At 43.4% G+C, this 21,279-nt stretch overlaps 1 protein-coding gene across 1 annotated transcript in view; it reads right to left on the bottom strand.

Annotated features, from left to right (window-relative positions):
• The window catches only part of LOC309346486 (sodium channel protein type 2 subunit alpha-like), a 95,849-nt gene that overhangs the window by 46,294 nt on the left and 28,276 nt on the right, over positions 1-21,279 (bottom strand). The window contains 3 exon segments of the mRNA XM_081870319.1: positions 649-739; positions 2,645-2,762; positions 10,689-11,010. Of these exon segments, the coding sequence (XP_081726445.1) occupies positions 649-739; positions 2,645-2,762; positions 10,689-10,958 (479 nt within the window). The 5' untranslated portion in view covers positions 10,959-11,010.

Below are 21,279 nucleotides of genomic sequence, written 5' to 3'. Positions count from 1 at the left end.
AGGGCAGGTGGCTCGTCCTCCTTCCTAGAGTGTTCAACTTTGATCTCCCCTCTAGCCTGGAGCTTTTCCTCACTTGCCAATTTCAGTGGCATAGTTTCTGCTTGATCTGACATTTCGAAGAGTGAATTTGTAGCTGATTGTCTGCAACCTTTGGTCACATGCCATTGTTATCAGACAGCAAGTGTGGGGTTTACCTTCCCACCCACATTGGGTTGTGTCCAAATTGAAAGAAGTCACATGACTGTTGTTACATCCCTGGGTACCATATTACAAATCTGATTCTATCACCATCATGCATTTTAATTGCCTTTTGAATTGGGAAATAGCAAGAGGCAGAGGGAAGCAAAGATCAGTTCTTGAGCACAGAAAATGGTCCAGTCAGGCATTATCCTTGAGTTCTGTTTTAGCTTAAAAGTGTAAAATGTGAACAAGTCGGGGGTCAATCTTGGGCACAAATGCATGCTTGCATAATGTGGGAACCCATGTAACAAGAACCAGCATTGTTGGTTTCTTGCCAACAGAACTGCCCCTTGGATGACTTTATATACATACATACATACATATATATATATATATATATATATATATATATATACACATGCATCATATATTCATTAACACATTGAATAGTGATTAGATTCAACTTACTCTACATTCTTTGTCCAGTCCGGAGGGTTACTCATGGTCATAAATACACAGTTGGTCAAAATAGTGCACATAATAAGCATGCTGAATAATGTATGTTATTGTTAAGGAACATATTCTTGAGAACTCATCATAAGAAAAATTGATTACATCAACAGTACATTCTGGTTCACTTCCAATCTTTCCTGTGGTTTTTATGATGCTCGGGGAACATCGCATAACCTCCTCACATAGCGCTCCATATTTAAAAGAAAATAGGTGGATTGATGGACATTCTAATAGCCTTTCTGAAATATTAAATTGTTGCTGTTGTTTTTCAGGGAAGGACAGATAAAGCCATTTTACTTCTGGATCAGAAGTAGAAACAAGTGGTTTGAGTCGGATGTGGGTGGCCGGTATAATATTAAGATGCAAATGTAAGTCTAAACGGTGATGACACCGCTAAACATTATTGTGCTCAGCAAAGTGGCAGGCAACTTCAAAATGATGTTTCAGAATATGGAACATTAGGCTGAAAATGATGAGGTCAGATGAAGGCTTTCTGAACTCTGTCTATGTGTATGCTGTAGGTTACCATTTGCCACCTGACAATTAGTTTCAAATGTGAATCAAAAGTTTATCTCATCTAAGGTAGATTTTTTAGTATGTTCAAAACATGGCAAGATTCCATAATAAGGTAGGGTTTTATGTTCTTGCTGTTGTTTGTGAAAACAATGGAAAAGCCAACAGGGAAGCAGCTGCAAAAGGGCCCAAATTCAATCCCAGCGTCTCCAGGTACAACTGGAAAAGACTCTGGAGAGTTGCTGCCACTCAGTATGAGCAAAATGGACCAGTGCCCTGGTAGCTTCCTATGTCCATATATATATATACATTATTCTAGATACTCCAGGTGTGATTGCTTGATTAAGCCAACAATTGCTGCCTCTTTAGGGAGACAGCACTAAATGTTTTGCTGGCTTTAGCCCATCTCGACTGCTGTCAATGGATCACCAGGGAAGCTGCCGTATGGGAAACTGGGCTTCCACTCATGGGAGGGAAACCTGCCCACCTGGGGGATGGGGAAAAGGCTAAGCAAGAGCCCCACTCAGAATGATCCGGGGTTTACATCACTACGAACACTGGACATAACTTGTTCTCTTCACCTTCGCAATAGAAATTATTTCCTCTGTCATTCAAAGGCTCAGTAACTTAAGGGAACATCCCCACACAAATGCATACTGTTTAATTACCTAGACATGATAGGCTCTCAATGGCCACAGGATGGCACCATAAACTAAGGAATGTGTAGAGCTCTTTTATTTTACGGAAGACGTCTACATGCATATTCAGATGTTCATTTATTACATTTGCATCATGCCCTTCCTCAGAGTAGTGCGCAAGGGATTCCCAGGACATGCTTCAGATCTCCTTAGCTTTCGACTCAGAAATACTTCAGCCCTTCTCTTTAACAGCTGTTTTTGGCTTGACGGTTCTAAAGAACAAAGAAGCAGTCAGTGCTTCTGCCAAGCCATGCGAGTTTAAGGATGTTAGGTCTCCTCTGGTTACCTGCAAACTGGGAATTAAAAAATGGAACTGGAATCCCCTCCAGCGCTGGAATTTGTCACTCGTGAGATGCTTCTGTTTGCCTCCCTGCAATCCTGCTCCCTTCTCCACACAGGTATAGCTTTGCTCATTAAGAATTTTCTTGGATTAGCCAACGAAAGCAAGTATACCCAAAGGTGCATTTGACACTTAGAGCAAAATGGAAAGGTAGAGGTTGCATTCTTGGCATTCCAAAAGTAAATTCAACAGCAAGCCAACACTTCTTGCCACACTTGATTCCCTTCTGTTCCCCTGCTTGCCAGGGCCACCTTACCATCATAAAGAACAAGGCAGCTGCTTGGGGCATGTTGTGATTATATGGGCTCCCTGGGACCAAATGCCTGGAAAGAACCATAGCACTGAAAAACAGAGTAGCACCGTTTCACTGGTTGTGAAGTAACCACTTGAAAAGGATATGAATGTACCAAAATTTTAATAGCTATTTTTCTAAGAGGGTTGAATGGAGTTAACATATACACGGCAGAAGTGGCACTGAATCGGAAGATCGCCTTCCCTTTATTCAATACTATAAATGTCTGGAAGAAAAAGGGACAGAGAGAATGGGGAAAGAATTGATTCGCAGCATGTAACATTGACCTGTGTAACATTGACTCAGGGACTGAAACACAGAGACACAGAAGCTTGGTTAGAGAACAGTATACACAAAAGAAAACCTTCCCTATCTAATTCAGTTAATACCATGATTTCCATAAGGCTACTCAACCAATCAGGTTCAGGATTCAGTCTCAAGGCACAGCCAGACATACAAGGCAGGCATCAGCTCTTCCCAACCAATACTAGGAATTAGATTTTGGCTAGCTGGTCCGTAACAGAAATTTGCATAAAATTTGCATATGCTAATTAGGGCTCTGAGAAATTAAGGTGGTGGGTGGCTTCCCAGCACTGCACTTTGCAGTGCGCCCAGCTGCCATATAAACTTTGTTTTAAAAACGTTTTTTAAAAGGGGAAGGAGATTTGGGGCACACCACACGAAGCCCAGGCCCTCAGGCCATTGTGGAGAAGTGTATTTTGCTTCCTCCTACCATTATGACTGCAGACCAGTTTCTTGCGAAGATAGAACCAGAAGTGTGTTGCAGGCAGGTAACAGCCTCAGCCATTCAGCTGTTCCTCCCCAACAGCCTGGTCCTACTCAGAGTCAGGCACAGGTAAGTTGACTGAGATCAATGGGCAGGCCTGGCTCTGTGGAGCACTGCAACCAAACAGCTCCACCCGGCCAGATAGAAAGGTTACAACATCAACTTTTAGAAGATTAGGCTCTCAACAGCTAGGAAGCTCAAGTTCAAATGTGTCAAAAAAGTGAATGTGTCAAAAAAAAAAAAAAAGAATGGGGTGTGTGTGTTCTAATGTGTAGGTTCAAACGTGCCAAAAAAGTTTTGAACATCTGAACCTACAGGTTGCCTGTTCTGGTTGTACTCCAAACTGAATGAAGGAAGGCTTGGTGCAGGAAAAGGGTATAATTCTGCTGCAATATCCAGGGCCTCAGGGCCACTTTTGGGAAACCGCTGGGTGTCTCCTCAGCTGATATTCACACAATTCATTTTCCCAGAAAGGAACGGACAGGAGGGGTCACACTGAAGTCATTCACCTGTGTTAATTTGCCCTACAGGCAATTCAAGTGGCTGCTTTGCTGAAGCAACTGATGTGGTACAGCGACTTTTGGAGCAGTGCATGCGCATATGCGAGAGATGCCTGGCCTCTTGAACACATACAGATTTCTTAAAATTCCCAAGCAGCATTAACACCTAATCTTGCCTGTTATCTACTGGATTCAAATGACCGGTCCTCACTCTGTGATGGCTTCTTTGGTATACCAGATATCAAGTCAGACTGGTTGCCTAAGCAACCTCCTGTCTTGTGGATTAGAAGAAACACTTCTCACAGCATCCGGGTTAATTAAGCATTAAGCTATATAGCACGTTAAGGGGCTTTTGCTGTAAAATAATGTTTGGGGAGTGTTTTGTTATGAACACTCTCCTGGACCCTGCTGTGGGTTCCTTTAGAAATATTCAAGGACTCAGGATATGAGTTCTGTTTCCTTATCACATAACTGGGTGAGCTCCAGTCACGTTCCCTCTTAAGATGAAATTTTAAAATGCTGGCAACGTACACAGAATGGAGAACAGAAGGCGGCTTATGTCTGCTATCTACTACATAGAATTATCAGGATGGCTGAGATCTGCTACTTGATGAGCGTAAATGACCATTTATAAGCTGGCCACTTTCACAAAGCTGCCAAGCGGTGTGGCGAACATTTTAACACTTGATCTGAGGTGAATTCAGCTATTCAATCATACACCAACTGTATAAAACTACCTGGACAGCAGATGCTTTTTTTTCTGCCCGACGTACAAGAACGTTATGACTTCTCTGCTTCAGAGGCCTTCCCTTCCTGAGAGTGGGAGCACTGATATCATCTGCCACCGCAGCACCAAGTTAACTACCCTCCTTGCTCTGGTCCATGAATGGGGGTACACTAATGAGGCTTGTGACAGATTGGAACACTGAGAGCAAATACAAATGAGAAAAATAACCAAGCAGAGGACGGATATTATTTTCTTTGCTGGGGTTTCAACTTCATGTGGGCAGTTTAAACGGTAGCACTTTCTTGCAGCAGCAGCACATGAGGGGGGAACAGTGGCAGCAATGCTCCCAGTAGCGCTAGTATGGGGAGGGCTGCATTTACCTGTGGGCCAATCACAGCAACCCAGGGTTCCTCCAACCTCACTGCCACCTCAGCCCATCCATCCTCACCAGGGGGTATCACCACTGCAGGAGGGTTCCACTGCCTGTCCTCATGTGACGCTGCTGCTTCCTTGACTACGGAGGCTGTCATGATGAGCTCCTGAACTTCATGATTTAGCACTGCACTACTATTCTCCACTCCTTCATGGATCACTGCCTCGTCGTGGCGAAGGGGCTTGAATAACTCAGAGAAGCTATGAGCTATCCCGTGCAGGGCCACCCAAGACGGACAGGTCATAGCCGAGAGCTTAGACTAAATGTGATCCACCTGGAGAAGGAACTGGCAAACCACTCCAGTATTTTGCCAAGAAAACTCCATGGCCATAAAAAAGGAGAAGCTTTGAGAAGAAAGTGAGAGCTTCCAAAGCATGCTCTGGTTCATGGGGTCATGGAGACTCGAACATGACTAAGATGACTAAACAACAAAACTATTCTCCAGACTTCTGGTCACATGTAGACGGAGAATACTCTCTCCTCAAAGTTCACGTGGCTTTAACTCTGCAAATCTTGGTGAATTTTAAAAAAACCCTATTTATTTCAGACTCCGTTGCCCCCCCCCCCCACTGGATGGGGCCTTATATATATAGGCCAACTTAGGCCTATATATTTTTTAACCTAAAGACCTTTTTTTTTTTTAGAATGCATACTTTTTTAGCTGCTAGAATCCACACTGCCGTTTTATTTTGTTTTCTAAAGTGGCCTATATTTTAAAACAATTTTGTACCGCTGCCATTTAAAACACCTAGTTTTTGTTTTCAGATGCATTGTGTTTTTATGCGTGGGCCTAAAAAGGCAGCCTAAAAATAAGTTTACAAATATAAATGTAATATTGCTGTTCTCCTTCGCGACACCTGGTATGGAAAACAATGCAAGGTGACTTTTAAGCATCCTGGGCTGCAGCCCAAAAGTCATAGTCAGAGTTAGATCAGTTGAAAACGATGGATTTACGTTAGTCACGACTAACTTAATACTTAAGGAGGGACTCCATCACACAGTGTATAGTGAAATTATGAACTCTGCTTTCACAACACTTAGTGATTGACACCAAGTTGGTTTTAAAATGGGATTAGAGAAATCTGTGGAGGGTAAGGCCATCAATGGCTATATTACCTCCCGTGTCAGCAGCAAACTGCTTCTGCATACTGGTTGCTGGGAATCGCATAGGCATCTAGTTGGCCACGGTAAGAAAAGGATGCTGCTCTAGATGGGCCATTGGCCTGATCCAGTGGGGCTCTTCTGTTTTTATATTCTTATGTAACCCTCTGTGGCAACTGGCTGCACGGCACTGCATTTAACTTCCAGCCAGGACCTGAAAGATCACTGTGTGTGAATTTTAAAGATGGAGCCTCCACCTGAGAACTGGATTTGGGTTTTACCGGCTCTGTCCTTGCAGTTGTTTTCAAGACAGCTGTTGTTGTTTTTTAAAAAGGATTAGTCTGCATGCAGGTAGAGCAGTGCAGCATTTGGTCAGAACAGCATGAGGATTCAGAATAGATACAGCTTGTTATTACGGCCCCCTCATCCCTATTACCTCATCGGCCCTGATGATGCTTAGAAATGGCTTCCTACAATTGCACAGTGGTAGCTTGGCAGTGGGTGACCATCTGCTTGGCACACAAAATGTTCCAGGTTCAATCCCTGGCATCCTCCAGGACAGGGCTAGGAATGTCTCCTGTCTGAAATCCTGGAGAGTCACTGGCAAGTCAGGGTAGACAACACTGAGCTGCACAGACCAGTGCTCTGACTCAGTAAAAGTCAGTTCCCTGTGTTCCTAAGCAACAACTTCAGGCCTGCAGTTTTGCAACGTCAGTTTTATGTGTTTTAACAACATAATCCGCCTGCAGGTTTACTCAGAAGTTTGCTGAACTCTGTGAGGCTTACAGCCCAGTAAGTGTGCTTAGGAGTGAACCCTACACTCACTTCCCAGGGAGTAAGTCTCATTGAACGCAATGGGGTTTACTTCTGAGTATACCTGTTTAGGATTCCACTGTAAGGTCCCACCGCCTTTGAAGCAAAGTCATATCTGACTGCATTAGGGTGCAAGTGCTTAGCTTATTTATCTAACTGCATTTAAAACCTTCAGTCCTTGTTTTGTTCAAAAAAGAGAGGGAATGAACTGGTAAGCTGTCCCTCAAACCTTCAGTGACATCTGCTTTGCTGCAGTAATACATTCAAATATGAATAGTTTAGAATAATTGCTTGCACGTGTTCAAGTCTAACATACCTCACAAACTCAGGCCACAAGGGCTGGTTTGCTTTTACCATCAGATGCTATAGGAAGCACTTGAGATATTTGTCTTTCCCCCGACAAGAGAGTAGACACTTGCATAACTACAATGGCTGTTTTCCTTCATGCCTGCCAAGATTGCAAGTTTTGTTTCTCTGCCAGGTTTTCGCCGCCGCTAATACATTTATTCCTCCTATTTCATTCTTTTTATGAATTGCTTGTGCTCTCATGTCTACATTTAGCCATCAACAGCAATCAAGTAACCATTTATATTTTATTCACAATCCTCCTATAACAGCTCCATCACATTTTTTAAAAAATAAAAAAATGCCTTCTCATTTAGAAACAGCAAAGGGGTGGGTGGGAAATCTGCAGTTAAAACTTTACACCAAATTTATGCTCGAGAAGCTTTGCCTTTTGATTTCAGCAAGTGATAATTCCCTGAATTCCAAGGGACATCTAGGTTTGATCCTGAATACACATATATGGGGTGAGGTAGAACTAGGGCTTCCTCTCTGCTCAGGGACAGGGTGAGGTGAAAGGAGTGCCCTTCCCTCTTGTTCTGAAGACAGCCATGATGTGACCAGGAGCCCTGCACATCCCTGAGGAAGCGTAAGCAGGCAAGCTGGACCCATTCACTTAAAACAGGAGGGCCAAAGGATTAGCAAGTAGGTGGCCTAATCTGAATCCTTGGAAGCATAAATGACTCTTTCTGTAGCAACAAGAAGTTGCTCCTTTTGATCATCTCTGAGCCCCGAATGTTTGCACTTAATTTTTCACAATGTCTTTCCCTCTCGCAGGTGTTTTATTCTTCAAGCCTCATTCACTTTCTCCCCATCTTTCCTCATAAAACGTTTCTAGAAGAAAACAGCTTCAGCTCCTGGTTTGGGGGAGCTACAAAAGGTGAGGCTGCTGAAGACCATCTAAGTTCCCAAGTGTAGAACTTTACACTTGTCCCTACTGAAATTCATTTTGTTAGTTTGTGGCCTGTTCTCCAATCTGTTAAAGTCATCTTTAATCCCAATTCTGTCTTCCGCGGCATTCGTGACCCCTCCCAGTTTGGTGTCATCTGCAAATTTGATGAGCATCCCCTCAATTCCTTCATCCAAGTCATTTATAAAGATGTTGAACAATGATGTCCTAGGACAGAACCCTGCAGCACCCAACTTGTCACTTTTTCCCCAGGATGATGAGGATCCATTAGCGCAGGCATGGCCAAACTGGCCCTCCAGCTGTTTTTGGGACTACAACTCCCATCATCCCTAGCTAACAGGACCAGTGGTCAGGGATGATGGGAATTGTAGTCCCAAAAATATCTGAAGGGCCAAGTCTGGCCATGCCTGCATTAGTGAGTACTCTTTGCATTTGGTCAGTCAACCATCTACAAATCCACCAAACAGTTACCTCATCCAGCCCACATTTTACCAGCTTCTCCACAGTAATATCATGGGAGACATTTTTAAAAGGCTTACTGAAATCAAGATACACTACATCAACAGCATTCCCCTGATCCACCAAGCTTGTAACAATCAAGCTGCTTTGTTTGCAATAGGTGCATGTCTCATAATTTCCTGCTAAATTCCTATAACTTTTCATACCACATATATTCTGAGTTTCTATTGTCCTATTTTCGTTGTGCTATAGAACAAGAGTGCCCCTCCATATGGCAATAATGCAGAAATACTGCAGAACAATTATGAAAGCAAAATGGCAAATGGATGGTGCAGTATACATCCAATACTAACACACCATTTTTGTGTCGATGACATGTTGCATAAATTACCTGCAAAAAAAACATACAAGCCAACAAGCAACAACCATCCTAAGTGGGGCTGCCATTGTTCTTTTTTCCCAGCTTCTGTATTGTTGAACAAATAATTCAACAGCCTAATTAGTTTCCAAAGGGTTACTCTTTAACAAAGGAGATACACACCTTCTTCATACAATGTAAACTTCAAAATTCATTGCTATATATAGCCACTTTAAAAGAGAATCAGAGCAGATAGGCCTATCAATGGCAATGAGTCTTGAGAACTTAGTGGAACCTCCACATACAGAGGCACGCCACCTGAAATTAAGGAATACTAGGGACAAACAACAAAAGGAGACCTACACATTTGTGAGCTCTGAAAGATATCTGTCTTTGCAAAATGCTGGACTTGGTCTGATGTTTCACTTCCAGTCTGATTGTTTCATACACTTTTTTAAAAGAAGTCTTTCCTAATATAGTGTTTTCTGTTGAGATGCCATGTCTGAGGGCTGTTTTATGCTCAAAACAGGAAGATCTGGGTTCATGGGAGAAATCACAGAAATTATCCATGCATCTGCCCATGTATAGCTAAGCAGAGTTAAGTGAAAGCGTCACCTCTCTGTTTCTAATGAAATGGTACATCTACGTCTAATCAAATCAATGACATTTCCAGCCAAGATTAAAATCCTCATGGTTGAGTTGCCTTTTACTTTGTGGGAGAGGGCCAGGCAGAGGGTAAGCAAGGAACCTTATCTACCTTTCAACTGCAACCTACCATTTGTTCCCCACAGTAAAACAACTCGATTCAGAATAAGTCATCTGAAAGACATAACCTTTGAAAGTTAACAATTCTTCACTGAGCGGGGCTTAATATACAGATTGCATAGGAGGGAGAAGTACAGTTCTGCCCTTAAACATTTTCAAAGCGGAAATTAATGGGTAAAATTATGCCCTGCTCCTATGGAATAACACCCAGAGGCAAGGACGTAATACGTGGAATAAGTAACGGCTTTGCACTGCTTCATGGGAAGGCCAGTCCTGATTGTTCTGAATATGGAAGCAAGGAAATGCTGCCATCTATGGAATCGACTGCCTTACACAACAGTTTCACACTGCATCATGGAAAAGCTGCCTTAGTCCTTCTAAGAGTACTGTTCTGCAGCTACTGCTATGCTATTTACCACAATGATATTATTAGTTTTTCTTAATGTTGGAGGTACAGAATTATTTTGCAAATAAATAAATAAAATCAAACCTTGCTGAAGACTGGACAGCTCAGAAACAAAATATGTGGTGTAAAAACCCTTGTTGCAGAGAAATGACATAAAGGAGCCAAAGGGCAATTGCAGAATGTATTTAATAATTTAAAAAAATATTACTAAAGGAAGATGTGCTGCTAGCAACGAAATTAATAAAACCTCTGTTCATTCATTTTTCAAGCCCTTCCCTAGGTGTAAGATAATGTAAGCAACAATTGCCAAGCATCATATAATAAAATTGCTTCACTGTATGCAAATGTAGAGGAGGGGAATATTATAAACACTAATATGTAGCACTTATTTATGGGCAGCGTCAGTGAAGTCAACTAAGAAAAACAGAACATATTGGATAATAAGCGTCAGTAAGTTGCACGGGCTAAAAAGAATTCAGCTGAAAGGTTGCAGGGTTTCCATCCCATCATATTCCGGTGGGACTTGCACTAAACTCACAGCAAAGACTCACTTTTTTGTTAAGGTAGTATGGGTCGAGATCCTCCAAGGGCTCCGACACCATTCCCGGAGGTATGTCTCCATAGATAAAGGGCAGTGATTTGCCAGCCTCCAAGTCACTATTGGGTTTTGGTTTGTTTTCATCGTCGTCGATGTCTTTGCGCTCTTGTTTGGGCTTCTTCGCTTTTTCCTCAGCGATGCGTTGTTCAATAGCTGCCAGCGATTCTTTCGTGAAAAAGCGGAAGCTGTCAGGTCCTGGTGGTACCAGCACTGATTGCGCCATCTTTTCATCCTGCACTTCTTAATTACAGTTGTGTCCCATGTATAAAAAAGTGCTAGGAGACACAAAACATAGGGGTTAGAGAGAGAGAGAGAGAGAGAGAGACTGGATTTAAATCCCACCCTTCCTCCCAAAGGAGTCCAGGATGGCAAACACAACCCCAATTTATTTCAAAAAGCATTTTAAAAACAGTCAAGACAGTCTAAAAACAGTTATGGTTAAAAACATTGCTTTATCCAGTAATCTCAGGGTTGCCATGAGCCACCAATGGCCTGGGTAAACATGAATGTTTTCCAATTGCTGGAAGTTAATAATGGTGGCAACAAACTCACCAAAGAGGGCTTTCCACAAATGGAGAGCCACCACTGAGAAGGCTCTGTCATTGGTCAACACCAACTGAGCAGGCCCCAATGGCTGCATCACCAACAAGGCCTCATCTACAAATTATAGGGTCCAATATGATTTATATCAGGAAAGGCACACACAAGCCATTTAGAGATTTATATGTGACAATGAACACGCTAAATTGGGCCTGATAGCTCACTGGCTGTCACACTGGTTGTTTTGATTGATTGATTGCTTGATTGAATTTGTATACAGTTGTACTTCGGAAGGTGAACAGAATCTCTTCAGGAAGCTCCTGCAGCCAATCGGAAGCCGCGTCTCACGTTCGGGTTCCAAAGAACATTCACAAACTGGAACACTCACTTCCAGGTTTGCAGTGTTCGGGAGCCAAAACGTTTGACTCGCAAGGCGTTCAGCATCCAAGGCATGACTGTACTGCCCTTCATCCAAAGATCACAGGGCGGTTCACAACATAAAATATAAAATGAGAACACAAAATACATAATAAAAATAATAACAAAACAAAACCAATACTCTCCCCTCCCCCCCCAAAAAAACCAACCCACATTTAAAAGGACATAGAATGTTAATCAGCCAAAGGCCTGGTTGAAGAAGAACCTTTGCCTGGTTTCTAAAAACTTATCAAACAGCTTGTTAGCTAGGCAGGTGGATGTTTTCCTTTGCTGTAGTCCTCGCCTGTAAAATGAGGCGTAATCAGCTATATCACAAGGATTTTAAGGGAATAAAAATAACATTCCTAATAAGTGCTATTTTATTCTTCCCATTACAGATTAGAAATCAATACAGTTTGCAAAATTCACTCAAGCACAACAACTCTATGCTAATAACACAGTAGCACATGGTCTCATCAAGCTGCCCATTCACTAACCTAGCAGCATTCTGCAGCCGCTGGACTGTCTTCAAGGGCAGTCCCACGTGGAGCACACTACCGTAGTCCAAGCAGGTCACTAGAGAACGGACAACTGAGGCCAGGCTATCCCAGCCCAGGAACAAAAGTTAGCTGGAAAACCAGTCTAATCTGGACATACACATTCCTAGCCACAGAATCCTCTTGAGACATCACTGACAAAGTGGGATACAGGAATAATCCCAGATTATGAACCCAATTTTTTCTGTGGGGAGTATAACTCCGCCCAGAACAAGTCATACGTCCTAGTTCCAGGATATGGGAACCACCCACCTTCCCACAGCAGTTTTTTCTTATTGGGATTCAGCCTCATTTGATGGGCTCCCATCCAGTCCAGAGCCGGATTTAGGGGACCGGAACTGATTTGGTCACACTGGGTGTGGAGCCTCAGGGGCACCACAACTATGATTTGGAATGGAGCGAGAGGCAGCACACCGAGTTTGGGCTCTGCACAGGTCTCCACTGACATTTGAGACCCCGAGGTCCACTACTGAGTAAAAGGCTGAATTCTGGAATCAGCAAAATAATAACTGAGTATCTTCTCATACTGAATGCAGTGCACAGGATCAAACTTGTCTTTCTGCCTGCTACAGAAGTGCATAGCATATATGCATATACCCTCCAACATTTCTCTGATGAAAATAGGGATGTCCTATTCTATTATTAGGGACGCGGGTAGCGCTATGGGTTAAACCACAGAGCCTAGGGCTTGTCGATCAGAAGGTCGGCAGTTGGAATCCCTGCAATGGGGTGAGCTCCCGTTGCTCAGTCCCTGCTCCTGCCAACCTAGCAGTTCGAAAGCACGAAGTTCAAGTAGATAAATAGGAACCACTCCGGCGGGAAAGTAGACGTTTCCGGGCGCTGCTCTGGTTCACCAGAAGCGGCTTAGTCATGTTGGCCACATGACCCGGAAGCTGTACGCCGGCTCCCTCGGCCAATAAAGCGAGATGAGCGCCACAACCCCAAAGTCGTCCACGACTGGACCTAATGGTCAGGGGTAACTTTACCTTTACCTTTATTCTATTATTAATAATAATAATAATAATATCATCATCATCATCATCATCATCATCATCATTTTATTTATACCCCGCCCATCTGACTTGGTTGCCCCAGCCACTCTGGCTGGTTTCCAACACATATACAGTGGTACCTCAGATTAAGTACTTAATTCATTCCGGAGGTCCATACTTAACCTGAAACTGTTCTTAACCTGAAGCACCATTTTAGCTAATGGGGCCTCCTGCTGCTGCCGCGCCGCCAGAGCATGTTTTCTGTTCTCATCCTGAAACAAAGTTCTTAACCTGGGTTAGCGGAGTCTGTTACCTGAAGTGTCTGTAAACTGAAGCGTATGTAACCCGAGGTACCACTATAAAAAACATAACAAAACATTAAACATTAGAAACTTCCCTATACAGAGCTGCCTTCAGATGTCTTCTAAAGGTTGCATAGTTACTTTTCTCCTTGGCTTGGAGGTTGCTTAACTCCATACCCTCTGATGAAAAGGGATGTCCTAAGGAAAAGTGGGACATTCTGGGGTCAAATCAGAAACCAGGACAAATTCTGTAAATCTGGGACTGTCCCTGGAAAATAGGGACACTTGGAGGGGCTGTAAGTAATACCCCCTCAACCACCAGGTCAAGCAGTTTTTGTCCTAGGAAAATAGCTGTCAGACATAAGTGCCCTGAGGTGAGGGGATTTTCTACATGTAGTGATGGGGGCAACAGCTGCCTATGGTGACAAAAGGTGACCCCAATAAATCTGGCAAATAGTCTTGCAGCTACCTTTGCTGGTATGCTGAGTCAGCTAAGTTAGGAAGTGTTTTAAAAAGAAGCATTTCCATATTATTAGAGAGCTGGAGGGGTGGGATTTGCATCATTTCCTGTTCACTGCCACTACAGAGAGGCCATTACTGTCACCTAAAAGATTCAGTAGGGACGCGGGTGGCGCTGTGGGTTAAACCACAGAGCCTAGGACTTGCCGATCAGAAGGTTAGCGGTTCAAATCCCCGCGACGGGGTGAGCTCCTGTTGCTCAGTCCCAGCTCCTGCCCACCTAGCAGTTCAAAAGCATGTCAAAGTGCAAGTAGATAAATAGGTATCGCTCCGGCAGGAAGGTAAACGGCGTTTCCGTGTGCTGCTCTGGTTCGCCAAAAGCGACTTAGTCATGCTGGCCACATGACCCGGAAGCTGTATGCCGGCTCCCTCGGCCAATAAAGCGAGATGAGCGCCGCAACCCCAGAGTCGTCCGCGACTGGACCTAATGGTCAGGGGTCCCCTTTACCTAAAAGATTCAGTGGTATGGCACTCCTGCTGCGCCCTGAGGAATGTGATATATATGCATATATTCACAAAGAGCAAGGAATAAGGCTTGGACACTTGAATACAGCACCGTCCCGCCGAAAAACTTTACAGTACATAGATTTAGGGATGGGAGGAATCCTTAATTGAATTATGGGCTTCCTATAATAACAACAGTCAAACCCTATTCTTAAAAATTAAGCCTATTACTTTCAAATGTAAGCATTTAATTTTTTTCCTCCCAGAACTGAGAATGGAAATCTTTTCAACGCATATGTCGCTGAAAAATAAAAATAATCCGATGAAAAAGATGCTTAAAGCTTAAATCCAAAGCGTAATCTGTGCCACATCCTATTTTTGTTTTTATATACATATATATATATAAACCAACCCAACCACCCTGAATAAGCAAAGCACATTATCCAAACAATTAAATAGTAACAGCAACAGAAGATCAACAGCTTGAGTGCCAGATGACCTATCGAAATAGCAATGATAAGATGAATATGGCACGCGGCGAAGGAGTCTGCAGCCTAAAAAATTATCTCCCGCCCCCAAGGTATATACAAAACAAGTGTCCATCGGCTTCGCGCCTCGGAGTTCTCCTCTTTGGGGATTAGCTGCAGCCTCTCTCTCCTCCCTCTCAGTCTCCAGTAACACAGACAAACACACCACACTCCTGCAGGTGTGCACCAGGAAAACAGGTTTTGGGGCTGCGGACGAAGCGCACCTGCGGCGCCTCCGATGTGCAAAGGTTCTCTGTCACAGGCAAAACATGCGCGGTCCAAAAAGGCGGCGACGGGAACGTTAGCAATAAAAATGGGAAAGTGGGTAAAAAACCATGTCTAGGAAACAGCGCGCGCGCACACACACACACACACACACACACACGGTCCTTTTGTCAAGACTGCAGATGCATAAGTCATGCATTATTACCCTTATTATAGGATCGTTCACTTATGGGGGTTTGGCATCCTCGTGAAGATGCAGCAAAAACGTCACCATCCCCTTTTTCTTCTTCTTTATTTTGTGCGCGGGGGGGGGGTGATGGGGTGGGGCGAGTAGTGATGTTGCTTTTTTTTTTTTTTTAATGTGATTCTCCTTCAACAGACCACACCTAACTTCCTGCTTAAAGGATCTTGGTTACTGAAGTAAAAACGAGCATTTCCTGTGCAAAAAAAAGGGGCCACTCGGCGCTAGAAACTCCACACGGTGGCGCGCGCACGCGACCGCAAGGCGTTGGGCGAGACCTCTTTGCGGGGGACGCTGGAAGAAGCCTCCCAGATCTGAGTGTTTTTCAAGCCCTGAGGCTTTTGGGTTTCAAAGGAAGGGTTTTAAGGGGGAGGCGTTTTCTTACGCTCCCCAAAAAAGCTCCTAAACGATGCACCGTGGTTCACCAGAAACAAACAAGAAAGATGTACGTGAAGCTGATTAAGCAGACGTGGGTGGACGGAGCGGGTAGTTTGCAGTTTGAGGATCAGTCGGAATTAATGTGGAATATGGCACGGTGTTTGGAGGGCTTTCCAGTTCGAATGGTGCATGGGGAAGAAAGAGAAATGAGGCTCAATCTCAAGGTCGTGGGTTCGAGCCCCACGTTGGGCAGAAAAAGATTCCAGCTTTTTAGGGGGTGGACTAGATGACCCTCGTGGTCCCTTCCAACTCTACAATTCTGTGGTTCTGTGATTCATATTAAGATGCTCCAACGTGTTGCCACCCACATCACACAGGGGAGAAAAAAACTCTTTACTTCTTTAACGCTATGTATAATGAAGTATGGGATTCGCTGCCACAAGCTGTGATGATGGCCTCTCCTCCTGCTGCCTGCAGGAAAAGTCACTGAAATTTGTAGTAGCGCTGAAACTTATGCCTAATCTTTATCTTCCCGTTGCTTTTACATATAGATTGGAATACACGCTGTAAGCCATCCTTCCGTTTGCAAGGTGCAACTGCACACAGGAGCATCTATTTTTGTGGAGACTTAAGTTGTGCTTCTTCATTTTCTTGGGGAAAAAATAAAAATGAATGAAAGCTTTCCCCCATCAGAAACCTCCTGTGCACTCATGGATTTCATTGCATGAGGAGAAAAACAAACCCCTGTTAACAGGGAATCTAAAAAGCATCCCTTGCCATAAATGATGGAGTAGTGACTTTCTAGAGTCTGTCTGACTGCACTGCGTACTCATCATCAGGCTCCAGAGACCAGGAATAATAGTACAGTGCAGCTGGCTCTTTGTGCTGTTGTGTGCTCCACATCACAATAGGTGGTGGTGGGTGTGGGTGCCTGGACTGTTGCTGCACTCTGGCGAGAGAAGCCAGCCTTGCCCACCTATTGGCTGTTCCTTCCAATTCATGCTGAGTGGTGACATTTTGATGATGCTCGATATGGCACTACATAGCCTTTTTGATTTGTCTGGAGATAGTGGCGATGTTGGAGAGGGTTGTGTACAGGTGCCACCGCGATACACTTTACATAGCGGAGCCCTTGATTAACACAGTGGAAAACTCGCAGATGTCCAGATATTGATCATTGGCTCTGCTGGCTGGAAGCTGATGCAGGTTAAATGTCCAGTGACATCTGCAAGGCCACAAGTTCCCCACCGCTGGCCTAGAAGTTTCATCAGCTGCTGATTGTGATAGTCCACTTTTTGATGGAACAACTGCTCCAGTCAGTGTATGCAACAGCTTTAAATGGCATGGGGCAGGCATCCATGTCTGGCAGAAATCAGAGATCATGAGAGACTTCTTAACAATATCTCCCATGCACAATGTTCTGCCCCCCCCCCCTCTCTCTCTGTCTCTTGACATCAAGGAAATGTATAAAACTATGGAATTTCCTCTCCAGGGAGCTCCAACAACCTGTGTGTGTCCCCAAGGAGTGTTTACAAGCAATGTCTTGTGGTTCTTTCTGGGCTGGCTTTGGGAACTATGGTTATAAGATATGTAGATGCTTATTGTATTGTATTTTTGTTCTGGTTTTGTGGTTTTCTTTCTTTCTTCTCTAATAAATTTGCAATAAACATCAATTTAAAAAGATACAGAGGAAATGTGTGGGTTTTAAATGCTTCTTGCATTTCTAGCTATTTAATGTTCTGCCCTGGTAATGGACTGGACGAGAGCCAACAAACTGAAGCTCAGTGCAGATTAATTCATTACATGTCTTTAGGTGCCAGGCAAAAACGTTTCTCTTTAACCAGGCCTTTGGCTGATTAACATTCTGTGGCCTTTTAAATGTGGTTGGGGGGGGGGTATTGATTTTGTTTTGTTTTTGTTATTTTTTGTGTTCTCATTTTTTATTTTTATGTTGCGAACCACCCTGTGATCTTTGGATGAAGGGCTGTATACAGGTTTTATCTTTACAGTATTACTAACAACAACAACAACAATAATGGAATACAAAAGGGTATTTGTACATTTCTCTTTCTAGTATACTGGCTGTCCCAGATCTTCAGGATATTGTGGGATATACACTGAGAGAAGTGCATAAGAATGAATGGAGCCCTCTCTCCTGAAGGAGCCTACCTGCTTGTTCCTTCATACAAAATAAGAAATCCATCAGTATGTGGGTGCTCTTTAGATGTTTAATAGCCTATCTCCTGATATGTCACTGAGACTTGGTTAGTCAGGTTAGAAGAATAAAATCTAACTTGTTTAAAGTTCAGTCTTAATTGCACTTCACAGTTAAAGGCAGGAAGTAGATAGGAGAGCTATTATATGCTTTCTGGGTATGCCAATGACAAGGCAGGTTTTCTTATTGATTCTTGCCTGCCTTCACTTCAGCTTCTGGTTGGTTAAGGGACTTAAACTAGCAATTTTGTCTGTCTCCATAGCTCTATGTCCTGTTGCTTTGACAACAAAGCAAGATGGATAGAGAGTAGTGGGAAGAGGACTGGTGGACAGCTAAGAGAAAAGAGAACAGGAACTAAACCAGGATCATGTTTTTAAATAGGGGAAAAAAGGAGGATAGTCTTGTTGCAGAAACCACTGTCTCTCTGCAGAAAGCACTTTTAGGGCTGTCCAATAGGCATGATGAAATACAGAACTGCTTATCCCCGAGGTAGTTAATTTTCAAGAGTTACGTAAGGAAAGCTGAGTGATTATTAATGTATGGACCTGCATTTCTGTGGGAGTTAAAACCAAATCTCTTCGTGTGTGTTATTTTCTGCATGGATAATCTTAAGAGTCTTAACAACCGTGCTTTTGCACATAGGTAACTTGGAACTCTCTGTTTCTCCCACCCCCACCCACCCCCAAAATGGGGAAAGCCACATGACCCTTCTGAGAGTAAAGTCTGGTCTTAATTTTTGAGCAAAATAAATAAGACAGATGGTGGCAATTTAAACTCAAATGGCAGGAAGTGCACTCTGGAGTGTGAGAGATATAGTGGATATAGAATACAAGAATCGAAAAATTTGCATTGCTTAGGTAGAATGTGGCGATTATACCGTTTGGGTGAGCAAGTCCTGCAATATGTTTTAAAATCCATTTTAAAACAATCCAGCAGCCTACAGTGAAGGAGATGTTGCTGTCTAAAGATTATCTGGATTTTCGGCCTGCTTCTTCTGTATATCATCCACAATCCATGCACACTCCTGGGTTGCAACATCCAAACATCTGTGAGCGCAGAGGCCTTTCACTTTATCTGAGCCGAAAAACAGAGGAAGCGCCTTTTGTCTTCCATGTGCTGGCAGAACTTTGTATTCTGTAGCAAGCAGTTGGTGAGGGTAGCAGCTTGTGTATGGAAAGAGTGAGCAGATTCTTCAGAAATCTGAAGATGGTAAAAGCCATTTCACAGTAGCTTTTTTTTTTAGGCCATAGCAATCAATATTAGCTAGGGCTGGAACAAAACTGCAGACCTATGATATATTTAAGAGTAATCCACAATTTGCAATGTGAATGCGGAAATTGTTCAAAAATATCTACAACCACATGTGTGCTAGTGGATAATATTACACCTGCTTGTTATCAGAATGGGCATTCACATCAATGGGAGGGGACCTCTTTTATTTCCTCTGTTCCAGAATACATCACTAACAAGTACAGAGCAGGAGCCTAAAGCCAATCATGCAAACAACTGACATTTATCAAGGAGCTAGTGTGATTGTGTATCTCAGAAATCAGCCCAGAGAAACACTCTAGAGATCCATTCCTAATTTGGGCCACATGCTGCTATCAATGTCTCTTCCTTCCTTCCTTCCTTCCTTCCTTCCTTCCTTCTTTTTCTTTTACAAAAGGTCTTTAAAATGTAACTTTCATGTTCATTGCCCCTGTGTGTTCAGGATGGAAGTTAGGATGGCTTTATGGAATGAACATGAATGCTGTGGGTACAAGCAAACAAATGGGTGGCTGATAAATCTTCATACCTGCATCTTGAGCACAGATATATAAAATAGCGTCTATTATGCACTCACTGGGAGAAATGGCAATGTGGAGCCCCTGCAAATGCTTTAAGTGGGATGCAGGTTGTGCTCTGCTCAGGGACTTGTTGGAAGGTTTGTGTTGTGTATCTCATGGCTTTTCGGTTCCTTGAGAATAGCTACCAGCTGAGGCATATACACCAGCCATCTGCAGCAGGGATGAAGAACTCGTGCCTCTTCAGACGTTGTTAGGCTCCAACTCCCATCAGCTCCAGCTGGCCTAGCCTATGTTCAAGGAGGATGGGAGTTGTGGTCCCAACAACACATGGAGGGCCACAGGTTTCCTACTCATAATCTACACAGGAACAAACCACGCGTTGTGCACGTAGAAGGTTCCAGGTTCAATGTTGAGCATCCCCAGTTTTAAAGACCTTAGAGAGATACTGACAGAGTAGGTCTTGCTAGGCTAAACAAGCAAATAGCATATGCTTCAATATGTTGAGTCCCAAAACTGGGATGCATGCCTTCCCAGCAGTGTTCCTGCAGGAGTCATGTGATGTGCAGGAGATCACAGAACCCAAAAGACACACTTTTTTGGAAGGGTCAATGCTCTTGCATGAGAGTACGGCACCAAAAAAATGTATGTTTTGGGGCACCGTGCAAGATTGCAGCCTGGAAAAGTGCTTTATTTGAGGGAAGATCTCAGTATGGAATTGCGCAAGATCACGGTGCTCTCACCGCTGTGCTCTCGTGGGCCAAAACGGGATGTCTTCTGTTTTCTTTCAAAGACACTTGTGGAATATGAACTAGTCTGACCTGGTATAAGTATTGGTTTGGATTTTGTGATCCTCTCCACTATCTCACCTGATGAGTTACTGATTTTGCATTTTTAATTGTACTTGCATTTAGAAAGCAAAACTTTAAAAAGATACAAATTTTACAAGCTGTAGTATAGTGAGACATGTGGAAAAGTCCCCCTGCCCCAGCCGTCAAAAGTTGTTGAACTGAACTATATGGGGCAGGGGTGGAACCCGTAAAATGCACAGGCTACAATCCTAAACATACCTTCTTGAGCACAGTGAGAGTAAACATGCATAGGATTTGAACCACACTGTTAATGTGGTTGAAGCATTATGGCCAAAGGAATCCAAAGCTTTGCCTTAGGAACTTATTTATTTATTGGTATGCTTGTAAATATTTTAAAAATACGACAACTCCGTAGCATGCATTTCCTCCACATTAGATTTTTAGGGTTGTATCCAGCACTGTACACCAACACTCTAGCAGATTTTGAGGGTGCACAGAGAATAGAAAGGGAAGGTTACAGGGCATGAGCAGACGTCTGCAGCACTGGCAGAACAACAGCATTGCATGCCACCTTTACGCCCAAATGAAGGC

The sequence above is a fragment of the Podarcis erhardii genome (genome assembly GCF_964252035.2).
Source record: "Podarcis erhardii genome assembly, chromosome: 1".
NCBI classification, from domain to species: domain Eukaryota; kingdom Metazoa; phylum Chordata; class Lepidosauria; order Squamata; family Lacertidae; genus Podarcis; species Podarcis erhardii.
Note: the sequence above shows the minus strand (reverse complement) of the source record. Positions and strands in the feature narration are given on the sequence as shown.